The sequence below is a fragment of the Daucus carota genome, chromosome 5 (genome assembly GCF_001625215.2).
Source record: "Daucus carota subsp. sativus chromosome 5, DH1 v3.0, whole genome shotgun sequence".
NCBI lineage: Eukaryota > Viridiplantae > Streptophyta > Magnoliopsida > Apiales > Apiaceae > Daucus > Daucus carota.
In genome coordinates this window covers 34638493-34653569 of record NC_030385.2, presented here as the reverse complement: position 1 = coordinate 34653569, position 15077 = coordinate 34638493, and the positions used below count along the sequence as shown (strand labels likewise).

General features: G+C 34.5%; 1 protein-coding gene across 1 annotated transcript; it reads right to left on the bottom strand.

The window, feature by feature from the left end:
- Positions 1-183: 183 nt before the first annotated feature.
- Positions 184-12523, bottom strand: LOC108223314 (mediator of RNA polymerase II transcription subunit 33A). Its single transcript, XM_017397500.2, has 12 exons — positions 12043-12523; positions 9452-9562; positions 8556-8903; positions 8055-8374; positions 7696-7787; positions 6878-7235; positions 5586-5796; positions 4083-4197; positions 3839-3997; positions 2821-3478; positions 2234-2440; positions 184-1503 (listed from the first exon to the last, which is right to left on the bottom strand). Exons 1-12 carry the CDS (start codon positions 12321-12323, stop codon positions 383-385), a joined length of 3981 nt encoding a protein of 1326 aa, XP_017252989.1. The 5' UTR covers positions 12324-12523; the 3' UTR covers positions 184-382.
- Between the last annotated feature and the right edge of the window lie 2554 nt (positions 12524-15077).

Genomic DNA, 15077 nt, shown 5'->3' with positions numbered 1-15077 from the left:
TTTTAAACTCTGTCAAACGACTTATGTTGCAACCGGCATCATCTTCCCTGTAAGGTGCTGGTGGCCTCTTCTTCCGTTATTTTATCGTGAAGACCCACTTCTTCATTTAAAACACAGGAAGACTGTGAACCAAAATATTAACTTTAAGTGTCAAAAACAAAAATACAACAAATTCATGGCCAATGATTCAAAATACCACAATCGGCCTTGAAATAACGTATGAAACACATATTAACCAAAAAGAAATGCATTTTCAGAATGCCGAGTATATTGTTAAAAATGGATGGGATTTATAGGGGATCAACACCCCTCTACATTTTGTACATCTCCTACTCAAGCTACAGCCTATGGGATTCATCTAGCATCATACAGCTAATCCGATTCAAAAACCATTTTCAATTATCAGTTCGGCAGCTGTACCCATGGCCCGGATGCCACTTACTCCGAATAAAGCCAGATCAAGTTCATCCTCGCCCCACTTCCTCAATCCCTTGCTCAAACTCTTCAATACACGTATATCTACATCCAGCATCCATGCAGGAGCACATCCGACTATCAAGCTTACAAATCCAGTAATGTAAGCTCGCCAAGTTGCCGCACAGCAACCAAGCGATATCTTCCCATCGAGTGCACTCGCTAGGAATGCCAAATGCTTCGCAAGAACATGCGGTCTCCGGTTATTAGTAGTTGTCGCCGAGCCTATACCCATTGCAAATGTTCCAGAAAGCATTGAAAAATAGGCAAGAGCATAACCCCTCAGCATAGCAAGAATTCCTACTGATTCTCCTTTTTCATAAGCTGGCTCATGAACAGATATAAACCATGTAGGCAAGTATTCCTTAATTAAAGAATGAATAAAGCTTTCTCCACCTGTTATCCAAACTATTGAAGCCCCCAGAGAAGCTGCAAGCTTGACACGTGTCATTGCTGCAGCAAGAGAAACCTGATTATATCTCATTCCGTATTTTACTTTTTTCAGCTTCTCTAGTTTCTCTGTAGGCAATCCATTAGTTGCTATTTCGCTAACAGTATCCAGCAGCAGGGTAACTATTTCTTTTGACATGAACATAACATTCCTGACAGATCGGTGGACACGTAGGTAGAGTATTCCAGGGGCTACAGGAGCAAGTCCACCAGAAATATGAGACCCAAAACCATGACCAAGAAGGGCACCAACACCACCACTGTTTTCTAAGGGAGAGGAATTTAGCCCAAGAGTGGATCTGAAGCAGACTCTAAGAAGCTGAATTACAGCCTGGCTATCATGTTGGAAGACATTACTGGACGCAGAGAAAACAAGAAAGTCACTCCAACGTCTTACCTTTTGAGACCATAGAGATGCTATGATGGGCATGCATGGCCACGGGCAACCAGAAGCAAGTGTATTCAAAGCAGGGCCAACGAGGTTCAGATAACCATCAGTTTCCCTATCAAGTTTGTAGGTTATTGTGAGGCTTACAATAGCAGCCAGAGGTAAAGGAAGAGTAGCAGGAGCGCTCCCAACTACAAAAATACAAGTCTTTTAGATAGGATCAGTTGTATGAAGTTAAATACATAGACAAACCAATGAACCATGCGGTGCTAAGGCAACCTCTAGCAAACTAGTATGTATAGTTGCTAAACCCAAATAACATTTAATATCCCTAAGACCTACTAATTAAATACTGACACATTCTAAATTATTTTAAAGTTTTATTGTTATACATTTAAAGGTAACCCTAAACTATGATAATACTTGCAGTATTAAGTTGGATAACTAAAATTTGTTTAAGAAAACAAACTTTTATTCACAAAAGAAACCACCAAAATTTGAGAAGAAAATACACCAAGTGGACTAAGTAAACATTTTTTTACTTTATATGGATGCTTGGGCTTGAAGTCTTGCACAGGTAAAACCTTTAGCTATTCTATTTTGTAATCTTAATATCATCAAGGCGTCTGTCTTCGTTTTTTTGAACAAAAGTTTTACTTTATCCAATCAAGTACTAGATGCTGCTAACCCATCACATCAGCCTTGTGCTGGTTGCCACTCGGGTTTTACCAACACCTAACAATTTAAAGAAATAAATTGCTTTAAATTCACAAGTGAGCTTCCATCATTCTATGTGCCAAATCTACACCCTCAGAGTTGTACTTGTTTTTAACACAGAACATTATTTTTTTAATTAGGACCAACCTTAACGAAACTTTATCATCCAAAAGGATAACAGAGATGCTACGTATTAACACAAACCTGCCACAAGACTTGGTACGTCCACACCAGTGTCGGCCAATATTTTCTTTATATGTTGCTCAATCATGACTAAATTGGCAGCAGGGCTAGGCCAATCAGTTCCATTCATAGAGGCAGGCTTCCAAAGACCTCGGGTCACTTCAGCTGAAAAGTAACTCACAATCGCCGCCAATGATGCAGGAAGAAAATCAGCAAGATCTTTGAGCCCTGAAAACTCAACAAATTGTAATATAAAAATCGAAACATAATGTGGAAACAGGTACAGCTGTTAGAAGATTTTTTTTACTAGCTTTTTGACTTGCAATAATTTCAGAGCATCATATTCAAAATGTAACACAAACAGTCTTTCAGATAAAACAGGATGTTATCTTTTACAGGAAAGGACAGGAAGAAGAAACAGGAACAGAAAAAGAAGCTTGATTTCACACTTCAAAAAAGCTGAATTGGTTTATAGACTGGGAAGATATAAGCTCCCTCTGGTCTCCAAATCCATAAAGACAACTGAGTTCAAATAGTTCTACACTCATAATTAAAATTCGAAGTACACCAAAATTGTAAATCACATAAAAGGTATAGTTAGTAGCTACCTGTCGCCAGTTCTCGGGGTGACAGTTTTCCATGGGCACAGGCGGTTAAAGCAGCATCCAGCACAAACGGAACAGCTTCCAAAATATCCCAAGCTGGCACTTTTACACGAAGAGAGTTATCTTCAACTGCAGAACCAGATGAATTGATACTCTCAGAAGTTGCGGGAATTAAAGTTTGACCACCCTTATTTACTTTTCTAAACATCATATTCAGAAGTCCATCAAAAATCTGGTAAACAGGCGTCCTAGGTACAAGGCTAGAAAGAGGTGACACAATACAAGCTTCATGCTGGCGGTACCAAAGTTTTAGCTTGGGAAAAGAATCCATGACAATTGGCTTTGTTGATGGCATACTTGACAGCCTTGACAATCTCATGGTAGGCTCCTGACGTGAATTTCCTACTGATGCTAATCGGGAGTTGCAGACATGTAAGAGGTCTTCAGGAGTCATCTGGGTACCAGCCACAGATTTATTTGTCAACACATGTTCAAGAGGAGGTTGGTAAAATCTCCATAATTTCAGCAAGAGAGTGAAGGCATTGGAGAAAACAGCATGAGGCGTTAATTCTTCTCCTGATTTCAGGGTCCAGGATATACTCGGCGAGCAGGATCCAAAGAACTCACATAGGGGCATCAATGCACCAGCAAGTTCCGGGACCTGTAAACAAGGTAGTATTTTAGCTAAAAGCTATACTTTTATTTAATCAGGTTTGTGAGTATATATTTTGTACTTACCCTTACAGCATAGTATCTATTGTCACAACATGCCGTGAAGAAATTACTTCCAGAAGAGCAAGAAGGCATTTGCATATTTTGGCAAGATCTTTAGATTTCAGTTCATTAACTTATACAAGTACCGTTAACATGTATCAAATTAATAAATTATTCAGGGGCCAGATACACTGAGTTACCAGCCTACCCTATGGATAATTGCATCAACTTTTTTCCTTCTTGCTTAACAGACTAGTAATTAAAGTTGCTACTAACATTTAAAAATAAAAAATAAACCTGAACCTACCAATCCATGTATGGAGAATATCTGTACACAATCAATAGTTGTCACTCCGAGAAATATCACATTTAAATATGGAGCACACTGTATCAAATAGCTTTCACCAGAACTCTCTGCAGGAACTGGAGGTGATAACAATCTTGTGATGAAAACAACGGTATGCTCCTACAAGCATGTAAGATTTAATCAAATTTTGGATGAAAAGTTTATATCTGACGAGCTGGAGACTAGATAATATGTGTTAGTATACCTGTATGTTCCAACCACGAGTTAGAGATGCTCCACAGAGAATTGCTGCTGCATATGTCTTCTCCTCCTCTGAACCATTAACTGCAATCTCGTATACTTTTTCTAGTTCTGCTAAGCTTCCATCAAATCCATGACTTAAATTTAGTTGCTACCACTGGTAAAAAAATGGATACAGAACATCTGATATACATGGTTTGAGTAGTTGGGATGGGACAGCCAGCTATACTTATAGAATAATTGTTGTAGCCTTATCATTATTTAAGCTTACAAGCTTATAACCCGTGTAATCCTAAATATATATTTCAATCCAATATTTATATTAACTTCTGTGCAACAATTGTATTACTTTTTATATTGAACTATACGTATCTGTGGAAATACATGCAATATGTATAGTAATAGTTGTCAGTATAGGACCTCGATCTGTCCTAGGCCTTCTTTTAGTACTGATAACTATATACTAGATTATCTTTTCAGACTTGCACATTTTAAAGCTTAGACCTTTCTTAGCACAATACTAAGAAATATATATTATGTAATTTATGTGTAATTTATGTTTTCATGTTGAAGTTGGCAAGGATTGAACTCTTAAACTCTTAGATATTCCAAGTACAGGGGTTGAGCGCTCCCTGGTTTCAGATGACAACTCATATTTTTTATTTTTTTTGCACTTTTTATTATTGTTGGCAGTAAAAGAGAGGACCCAAGAAAAAGGCTGACTAATCCACTTTCAAATTATTTACAAAAAAATTGCTAGAAGATCTATATCTGAAACACTGATATATAAAATTTTGACAAATATAGGATCCATACTTCTAGGCTCAAAGAATCTCTCTATTTGGTAGAAAGACTTCTTATTTTCTGCTTTATAACATAACTATATAACTATATAAGTGATAAGTCTAATCAAATAAGGACACAAAATAAGGAAATCTACTGTCTTTTTAAGAAGTAAGATGTTAATAAAGCGCATATAAGAGAGGTGTTTCAGACTATTCCTGTTTGCTAATGCCTAATATAGACGATTGCTGTACAACGTTACAGGCAGAAGACCAAAGGGTTCATACAGTTATTGAGAATTAAAGTTATACTTTACAACAAAAATTTAAACTGCCTGGGTGACCACTACTATTTTATCAAACAATTTTGTTCAAGCTGAATATAATTAAAGCGGAAAAATATTGTGGCTTTAAGCTAGAATTTACCAATTATATTAACCCAGCTAAAATCATATCATCACAAAATGACAAACTTATCTTAAATACTATGCACATGACACGAACCAAATTTTGATGCTGAAAATTTATAATAGAACTTAAATTTGCAGACTAGCTAATAAATATATAATTAAAAAAAGTAGTCAACATGTAAGGGATTCTATCTGACAAGAGCACAATTTTATTTCTTTTAACAATATACTCCCCAGATGAGATTAGGTAACTCCTAATACTGCACTGCCATCTAAGTAAATCTTAAAGTGAAGGAAAACCAAATCTGAGAATACCTAGAAGCTGGTGTTCTAACCAAGGCACTTTTTAGGGCAGGAGTCAACGGGGAGCCCTTCATCAATGATACCCAGCCAGGCGCTTGGCCAGTAACACTACGAGGTATCTGATTGCTGTGTCCTTTGACATATCCTGGCCATGTATATGCTGATGTGTCTAGAAGGTTCCTAGCAATACATGCCTCAACAATTAAATGACGCATGTTTCCAGCTGCACGGAATCATAGATAGATAGACAGAGCTGTCAGATAATCTTTCAGACAAACCTCAAAAGAACAGTGTAACACTGTAACTGCGATCTAATGTCAGTGTGGGTCGGTGATGACTGATGTGTAATATATTCGCATAAACATGCACATAGGCATACACAACCATAAATCATACTCCCTCCGTCCCGGTCATTTCTATACAGTTTCCTCTTTGGGACGTCCCATCATTTCTATACATTCCTAAAATAGCAACTTTTAATAATGTAAAACACTATTACACCAACTACTTTCTTCCACTATCTTCATTTTATAATAATATAAACACTATTACACCCACTACTTTCCCCCACTATCACACATCTATAATTAAATAAAAATGGGTCCCGCCATTTTACTCACTTTTCATCTAACTTTACTCATTTTTTACACTTTTTATTGGTCTCCGTGTCCACACCAAATGTATACTACCTATTGGGACGGAGGGAGTAATAATATATAGACCTGCATGCGTGTGTCTCTGAAACCCAGCTTGGGAAAAACAGATGTAGAACTCAAAGGGTAGTGTGTTCTCAACAAAGTTTTCACGAGACATAAAAATCAATTCTTGTAAGAACAAGGGGAAATGATCAACTGTATGAACAAAGTCAATACTCCAGTGCTATAGCAAATAAACAGAAAATAGTTGGTTAAGAATTCTGTGGAATTTTATCTTTGCTTGATGTCAAAATTTTCAAATAGTTGTAGAAAAGGAAATGTAGAGAATTATCTTTAAAAGACAGAAGGAAAATGAAATCTCTCCCGTTGTAGTCATAACACTTAAACAGTGGCTTTTCGAATTGTCCATAATTGCAAATTTTAAATTGGGTGTTCCACATTAGATATTGGTGTCCTCGTAACTATAACTTGCCTGACTCTTCTATATAATGTAAAAAGCATAGAGCAAACTACTAATAATTCAGATAGCTACAAAAAGATTAATCTTGACAGAGAAATCATCATAAAAGTGACACACGAGGTACATTTTACTATTTTATTACGCGAATCTCACCATGATCTATAATTAGAACATAAGGAAAAACTCACCACAGTTGACTGACTTGTCACACAATGTTACACCATCAAGGTATCCGCTACCAACTGATAGACCTGAAAGAAACATCATTGCTTTGGCAGCAGCTTGATTTGCAACTGAACTTACTGATCCTGGTGGAGTTAGCAAGCCTTCATAATCACCCAATTGCTGCAAGCTGGAAACCAAGTCATTTCGAAGTTCTCCGGGAACTTTGTCTTTCTTTTGATTTGTGCGACGGTGGGCAGCATCATCAATTAGAAAACTCTCCTCTTCCTCAATAATATTTACAATAACCAGTGGAGTTATCGATAATAACACACATAAGCATGTATCAAGTCGAGGAACAGGACCCTCAAAGGGATCTCTTTCCTAAAAACCAAGAAGATTAAACAAGAGTGTTAATTAAAAAAATCAAAATGTAGAAACCTGGACCTACATACTGATAAAAATATATGTATTTGAATTTTACCACCTGCACGAGGAGGTTGTGAATGCTTTCAGTCATAATTTATTCTTTTACAGCTTACATAATTCCACTTGGAAACTTTCACACTATAGAAATGTTATTTTCAAACGCACTGATTTTTCATTATTACTGCTGTTGCTCTTAACTAGACCTCAATCCCATAAGTTTTGGTTTATTTCCACAGCTCATGATGAAAAAACAGCAAGGACAGGAGGGAAACGTCATAATATTTGACAACCAATATATTCCGTAAGTATGTCACAGTCTTCCATCCAAATTCCATATTAATCACATAACCTGATTATGATATGTCTTCTAGTCTTTCTTGACATTTTAAAAATATGAGAAGAACCAAGAGTCTACCCTCTGAACAAGACGCAAAGCTGCAACCCACAGACCAAGAAATGCCTCTTGCCATGTTGTCTGATTAACTGCCTTAAGAGCCTTCACCATACCTGAAACAGCATAGAGGTTGAGCTACATCCTTTGAAGTAACTGATAGAATCTAGATAACTTTGATAAAACAACTATTAAATTCAAAATTTTGACATTTTGGCATCATAAGTGGTCAGTAAATATACTTATTGTGGGCCTTGGTTTTCGAGTTTGAAAGTCATGTCTGATATGAGGTGACCCAAATCACAAAGAAGGTAGAATCGGAATCCAGATAGAAGCTGGAAAGTCTTTAACTTGACATATTTACGGTAAAGAATTAAATGTACCAATAAGAGTTTCAGTGGCACTTGTAGCAACGACTTGCGACCCATCCATAGTATCTTCTAGAAATATATCAATAGGGAGCCAAAGTGCCGAATGCCTGGCACCATGAGATTGTGCAGAAGAAGATATAAGTGAACCAGAAGTCTTTACAGCATGAAACTGTTGGTGTGGCCTTCTATTGGACTCCCCGGAGAAAACACTATTTGCATCAGATGTCAGTTTCAAAAGAGCATCTGCTGTAATGTTTTTAGAATTTCTTAACGCTAATGAGTTCACAGCAAGTAATTGCAAGCCCTCTACGAAACATTCCCAACTGGTTGGCCTATGAGAGAATTACATTCAGTTAAAATAAGAAATCAAAGTACTTCAATCAGATTTAACATAGAGTAAATTTAATGAAGTTTAAGTCCACTTTGTTTTACCATGCAGTTGCACTTTAAAATGACTGAATATCAAATACACTAGAAACAACATATAAGTAAATAAAAAGATAGAAATTATACATGTTCCTGCGTGTCAAGTAAAGTATTTTGGAAGTAACTTTATTATGAAAAAAATCTCCAATTACTTCCACAGCCAGTGACGTGTTCATTAGGTGCAATTTTTCTTGACGTTCTGTTGTCTTTTCATCAACTGAATTGTGCTTGTCTATTTCCATATCTTGTGGCTTAATCGACCACCTGAAATTTTTCCTGGGTACAAGTTCTAGCAACCCTTCATCATCCAGTGACGCATCAACCAATTGCCATAAAATAGAAAAGACAAATTCAACTACGAGGATCCCAGGACCACTGGCCTCTAGGTTAAAACTCTTGGAAAGATGAAGTACATCGTCAACAGATTCCATGATCCTGCAATAGAGCATTGAAACATTTAACACCTGTTACCTCAGACTGCTGATGCTCATGAATTAATCAAAATTTATTTTTTTCAATAACTAATGCTAATTTGCTTGTGATGTAATATCCTTCTCAATCAAAGAAAAGACTAGTTTAATTTGATAAAAGTGAAAAAATCATTATGTGATATGCAACAGACATTAATTTGTCACGTAGAAGAATGAGATTATAAAATAGCTAGTTTAATCAACATTTTCCATTCAGTTTTTTCAAACACTCGTATGATATGACAAATAGGCTTCTTACTTGGTGCTTGAAATAAATACAAAAATAATATTGATGACACTGAGAATGTTTTTTTCCCTATATATAGCATAATGTATTACCTTTCATATTACACTGCAAAGACAAAAATTAGAAATATGACAAAGAACAAATTTGAGTGATTCTACAGTGACTATATATAACCATATCAACAAGGATAATATATATTGCTCACATGATTTTGAGATTATAATATATACATTAATTAAATGCTTAAATAAGAAAAGACTTCATACTTTTGATAATGTTGACCATTTATTTGAGATGACAATGAAAATGCATATCGTTTGAGGAGTTCCATATAAATTCTGTATGCAGCAGGTCGACTTCTTCGACATGGAACTACCCTGCACCGAGTAAAAAGGAGAATTAACATGGAACTAAACATTAACGTTAAGTCAAAAGAAAATGTTAATTGCAATCTCACAAACAGACAAGCGCCTAACTTAGCAGCCAGAATAAAAATGAGATGAGAGCATGTCAAAACAAATTGAGCTATTTTCAAGTTAAAAAGTGGTTGCTTACAATCTCAATACAACACAGATAGTACCAGCCAGAGGCAACCAGCACTGTAAATACCAAATACATGACTTGTATAACATTCAAATGGTAGAATCTACTATCATGATATAGAATTACGCAATTTACAGACTATACAAGTACATACTAAAGTAGTATTTTTAGAACGACTAACATCTCACTAAATGCTGTACAATATTTATTTGTCAAGCCCTGGCATGTCAAAATTTAATTTTACCACCACACCCTCCTATTTTTATCAGCAAGTTGGTCTCCTCTGTTGTATCACATAGCATGCCATGTTGAGGATACCATTATAACTTTACCAGTCATAATGAAAACATTTATGGAAATATCTTTAAAACTGGCATTTTTTCTTTTTTGGTTTAGGATTAACTGTTTCAGGGTTTTATTTTCTCCCGGTGCTTTTTTTTACCTTGTAATAAGCATATCCAAATATGACCATGTGTAAAGAAAAAGTATCATAAACAAGATTTAGGCAATCAAAATAGTGATTTAACAATACATTAATATATAGTGATATATGATTAATATATTTTATCAAATTACCTAATATACATCATTATTATGTAGCAATAACTTCCACTTCATTCCTTTAATAATACTTGCACACACACAAGATAAAAAACGGTTACTGGAATTTGAGGGAATGCCTACTAACTACAAATTCATAAACATACGTCAAATATAACAAAATTCAAAGTTTCGGCCATAGATAATTAGATACTAATAATTCAAATAGAGTTTGTATTTAGAACTTGTGCATTAAAAAAAGGCAATATATTTAACATGCATATATTTTCCTAAAATATGAAAATAATTATATCTAGCATATTCATATCTTTAAAATGCGCCTTTCATGGATTCACATCTCTAGAATATCCATATAAGAGATTCAAATCCCTGCACAATGCATGGTGCTTTTATTTTAAATACACATTGATATGCTTATTACCTACGTCATCTATACTTATATTCTCCTTTCTCGATTGTAGTTTGTGAGAGTGTCTCAGTATGAGTTCTATTATTCTATACGTGGCATTGACAATCAAATGGCGAGCTTAGAAATAGACGATAAAGAAAATGAGGACCTTTGTTTCGATGGGGAAGGTGAGGAGTCGAACAAGTTTGATCTGTGCCTTGTGGGGAAGTTACTCAGTAAATGTGTGAAAGTAAATGTGGATGCTTCTGTGTTTGAAGGGGATGAGTCGTTCTTCCTTGGTATGATTCTCAGAGATTATAAAGGGGTGTCCATCGAAGGGAAGAATTTAAGGTTACCAAAGTCAGGCTTAGTGTTTGAAGCTAAAGCTGTTGGAGTTCGAAAAGCACTTTCATGGATGGAGAATAAAGAGATTCATCATAATTTTATTGAAACAGACACAGACTCCCTAACTACGGTCCAGGCGCTGAAACGAAGTATTGATAACCAACCAGAAGCAGGACATGACATGTCCTACAAAGTTGCCGATCATGTCTTCGAGTAAATAGTGAGTTTTCTCTGTGTTCTATTCGAAAGCATGCGAACAAGGTGACTCATGAGTTAGCCAGATTACCTTGTTTGATTAATTGCTCCAATGTTTTCACGTCTCCTCCTTCTCTATTGTTGGAGGCTGTTATGTATGATTCTTCGTTTGAATGAAATCTTGCTTTTTTTTCAAAAACAAAAAAAAAACACCAACCCAAAAATCTTCCACATAACAACTTCTCATGAAAGTTTTCCAGCCTCTCTCTCCTCATTAATACTTTCATAACAAATACATATATTTCACAAATTCTCTTTCTTTCTTATTTTTTTTTCATTTATTTCTTTTTCAAATTATAATTTCCACTAGCTTATTCTAATTTAAAACAAATAGTATTAGCTAAAGTTTGACAAATAATTTATTATATTTTATAATTTTGTGTAAATTTTTTGTAGATTCCAATTAGCTGCATAATAAATCATAAATATTTTAATATAACAATTATATATTACTAAAATTTAAAATATATATTAATATAATTATAAATAAATTCTGCAAACTAATCTAGTGGACTACAATTTTACACCATCTCCGCCACATATTGACAAGCTGATTACTACTCTACTTCATAGTAGCTAGTCGGTGATTGTTCTCAAAATGTTTTAATTAAAACACTTAAACCAAGACCCAAGAATTTTATCAATCTGTCCTAATTATCATTTTTCGAGGTTAAAAATGCATTGTCTCAGTTACATTGGGACGAGAAAAAGATAATAGTATTCGATTTATGAAATGTAGAATGAAATGTAGAATGAAATGAAGACCTGACGGAGAGGAGAGCGAGAACGAGCATAGGCGGGAGGATTTTCATAGTGAGTGCCATTTCTAGAAACTTCCAGGTGATTGGGACGTTATTTTCCCAGCAAATGTAATCTACGATCAATTTGGAGGCTTCAATTGACGGTAGAGAGACACCGGCCGAGGAGAGAGCGGAGGAGAGCTGAACCGCCCATGTTAATGGATCAGTGGACCGGTGCTGGGCCGATTTGGTGAGCTCTATGATTCCGGTCCATATGGACTGTTGCTGCTGTGTGTTCACTTCCATTGCTGGATTGTGAGTTCATAAACTGCAATTATTGCTGGAGAGAGAGGGAGAGACTGTGTATAAGGAGAGAGAGAGAGAGGGAGAGATTATGTGTGTACAAGGGGAGAGAGACGGGAGAGATATTTTTTGTAGGTGTGTGTGTCAGAAGAAAAGTGTTGATGTTGAAAGAGAAACGAGGAAACAGAGTGGGAGCAGGGAGAGGTAAAAGTGTGGACTGATTTCAAAGAGACTGGGCTTTTGGGCCCACGAGGGATAATTATGTCAAGGATGGGGTGCTAATTTTGAGTTCATTTCTTCCTTACATTTTCCACAACTCAGAATATAAAATGGTCAATGGTGCATACATGTGTGGTGGCTCCCTTACGTTTCTAACCAGCTTGAACGTAAAGTTTTCAAAACTAACCAGCCTACGTTCAACTTTTCAAAACTAACCAGCCTAAATAAAAAGAAGTCGGGCGACCCCAACGGGGAGGTAAAAAGGCTAAGAGGTCGCCCCTTCCCTGGGCGACCTGTGCTGTAAGGTGGGGGAGCTGCTTAGTTCTGGACATCAGGTGTATTTCTTTCACTTTGTTGTCTTCAGAACTACTTTTGATATATTTTGTGCAATTTTTTTGATTCATTTTATCATTTTTTGCTGCTGTCTTTTACTTTCTAGCAAAATCTTGCCATATGAGTTATTTTTAACTAGTGAGAAATCTGATTGTGATGATATTTGAATATTTAATATAATTCGAATATCTAATATTTGTAAATATAAATAATAATATTTGTAAAAAAAATTCGAATATTTGTAAATTCCGATTATAGCAATAATATTTGTAAATTTTGATTATAATAATAATATTTGTAAATTCCGATTATAACAATATTATTTTACAAATATTTTCTCTTTTATTATGTAGAAAGACTAAGCAGTTTTTTGTTTGTTAATTTAGATTATTACTCTTTTATTATTTTTAATATATTATTCTTTTGGATTATTATTTTTATTAATTCCGATTATTACATTTATTATTTTAAAATATTTTCATTTCTATTTGTCTTATAAATTCCACTGTATTTCTAAGAAATTCCGATTATTACTTATATTATTTTACAAATATTAAATATTCGAATTATATATACAAATAGGGTAAACATAATAAACAAAATTGAAAAAATAATATTTGTTATAATCAGAATATACAAATATTATTGTTATAATCGGAATTTACAAATATTATTGCTATAATCGGAATTTACAAATATTCAAATTCTTTTTCTACATATATTACTGTTTAATATTTACAAATATTAAATATTCGAATTATATTTACATATAGGGTAAAATAATAATAAATGAAATCAATAAAAAAGAGAAATCCGGTTATATTTGTAAAAAAATATTGTTATAATCGGAATTTACAAATATTATTGTTATAATCGGAATTTACAAATATTATTGTTATAATATTTACAAATATTATTGTTATTAATTTACAAATATTTGTACAATAATATAAGTAATAATCGGAATTTTTTAAAAATAATCGAATTTAATGAAAAATAGAAATGAAAATATTTTTAGAATAAAAAAAGTAATACTCGAAATTAATAAAAATAATAATCAAAAAGAATAAAATATTAAAAATAATAGAAAATTAGTAAGAGTAATAATAGAAAACAAACTTCAAGATTAAGTCTAGTGTTGGTCAGAAGCTGAAGGGTCCTTTGGTTAGTTTGGTTGTTTTTGCACTTCTGTTGGTCGCTTCTGTCTTATTGTATTCCCTAGCTTCTTTGCAATGAAATCTCTAGCTTTTCAAATAAAAAGAAAACAAACTGGTTTGCAGTGACAGAATGAGCTCAGTAGTTTATGTGTAAGGGTCGCCCGTGTAAGTGGCGACCCTAACCCTCATCCATAAATAGCACGGGTCGCCCGTGCTAGTGGCGACCCACCCTTCTCTTCCCAACCAATTGGGGTCGCCCGACTTCTTTAAAATTAGGCTGGTTAGTTTTGAAAAGTTGAACGTAGACTGGTTAGTTTTGAAAACTTTACGTTCAAGCTGGTTATAAATGTAAGGGAACCCATGTGTGGTCTTATGTAGTTTCAGGTCAGATACATGATTCATAGCTTCTGTGAATAATTATTTTTATTTGAATTAATTATTTTACTTTGGAAATTCGACCAACACATAAAAATTAATTTCAAATAATTTCTTCTAACCAAGTGAAGTGTTAAAATTATATTTAGAAAACAGACATAAAACAGCAAGATATTTGTTCATTAATCCTAATGATTCTCCCTCCGTCCCATTCAATTGTATACGGTTTTTTTTCACTGATCATTTCAAGTCTCTTACAGAATACTCCCTCCGTCCCAATGATTTATATACATTGGGATTGGACATGGAGACCAAGGAAAAGGGTAAGAAATAAGTAAAGTTAGATGGAAAGTGGGTAAAGTGGTGGGACCCATATATTTTTTAATAATAGATTTGAGATAGTGGAGTAAAGTAGTGGGTGTAATAGTGTTTTTATTGTTATAGAATGAAGATAATGGGAGAATGTTGTGGGTGTAGTAGTATTTTATATTATAAAAATTGTTATTTTGGGAATGTATAGAAATGATGGGACATCCCAAAAAGGAAACTGTATAGAATTGATTGGGACGGAGGGAGTATAATTCTATAACTAAATTTTAAGTTAATTTTTTTGTATAAAAGTATAAATGGTACTCCCTCCGTCCAGCCATTTGTATACAAATGGTTGGGACAC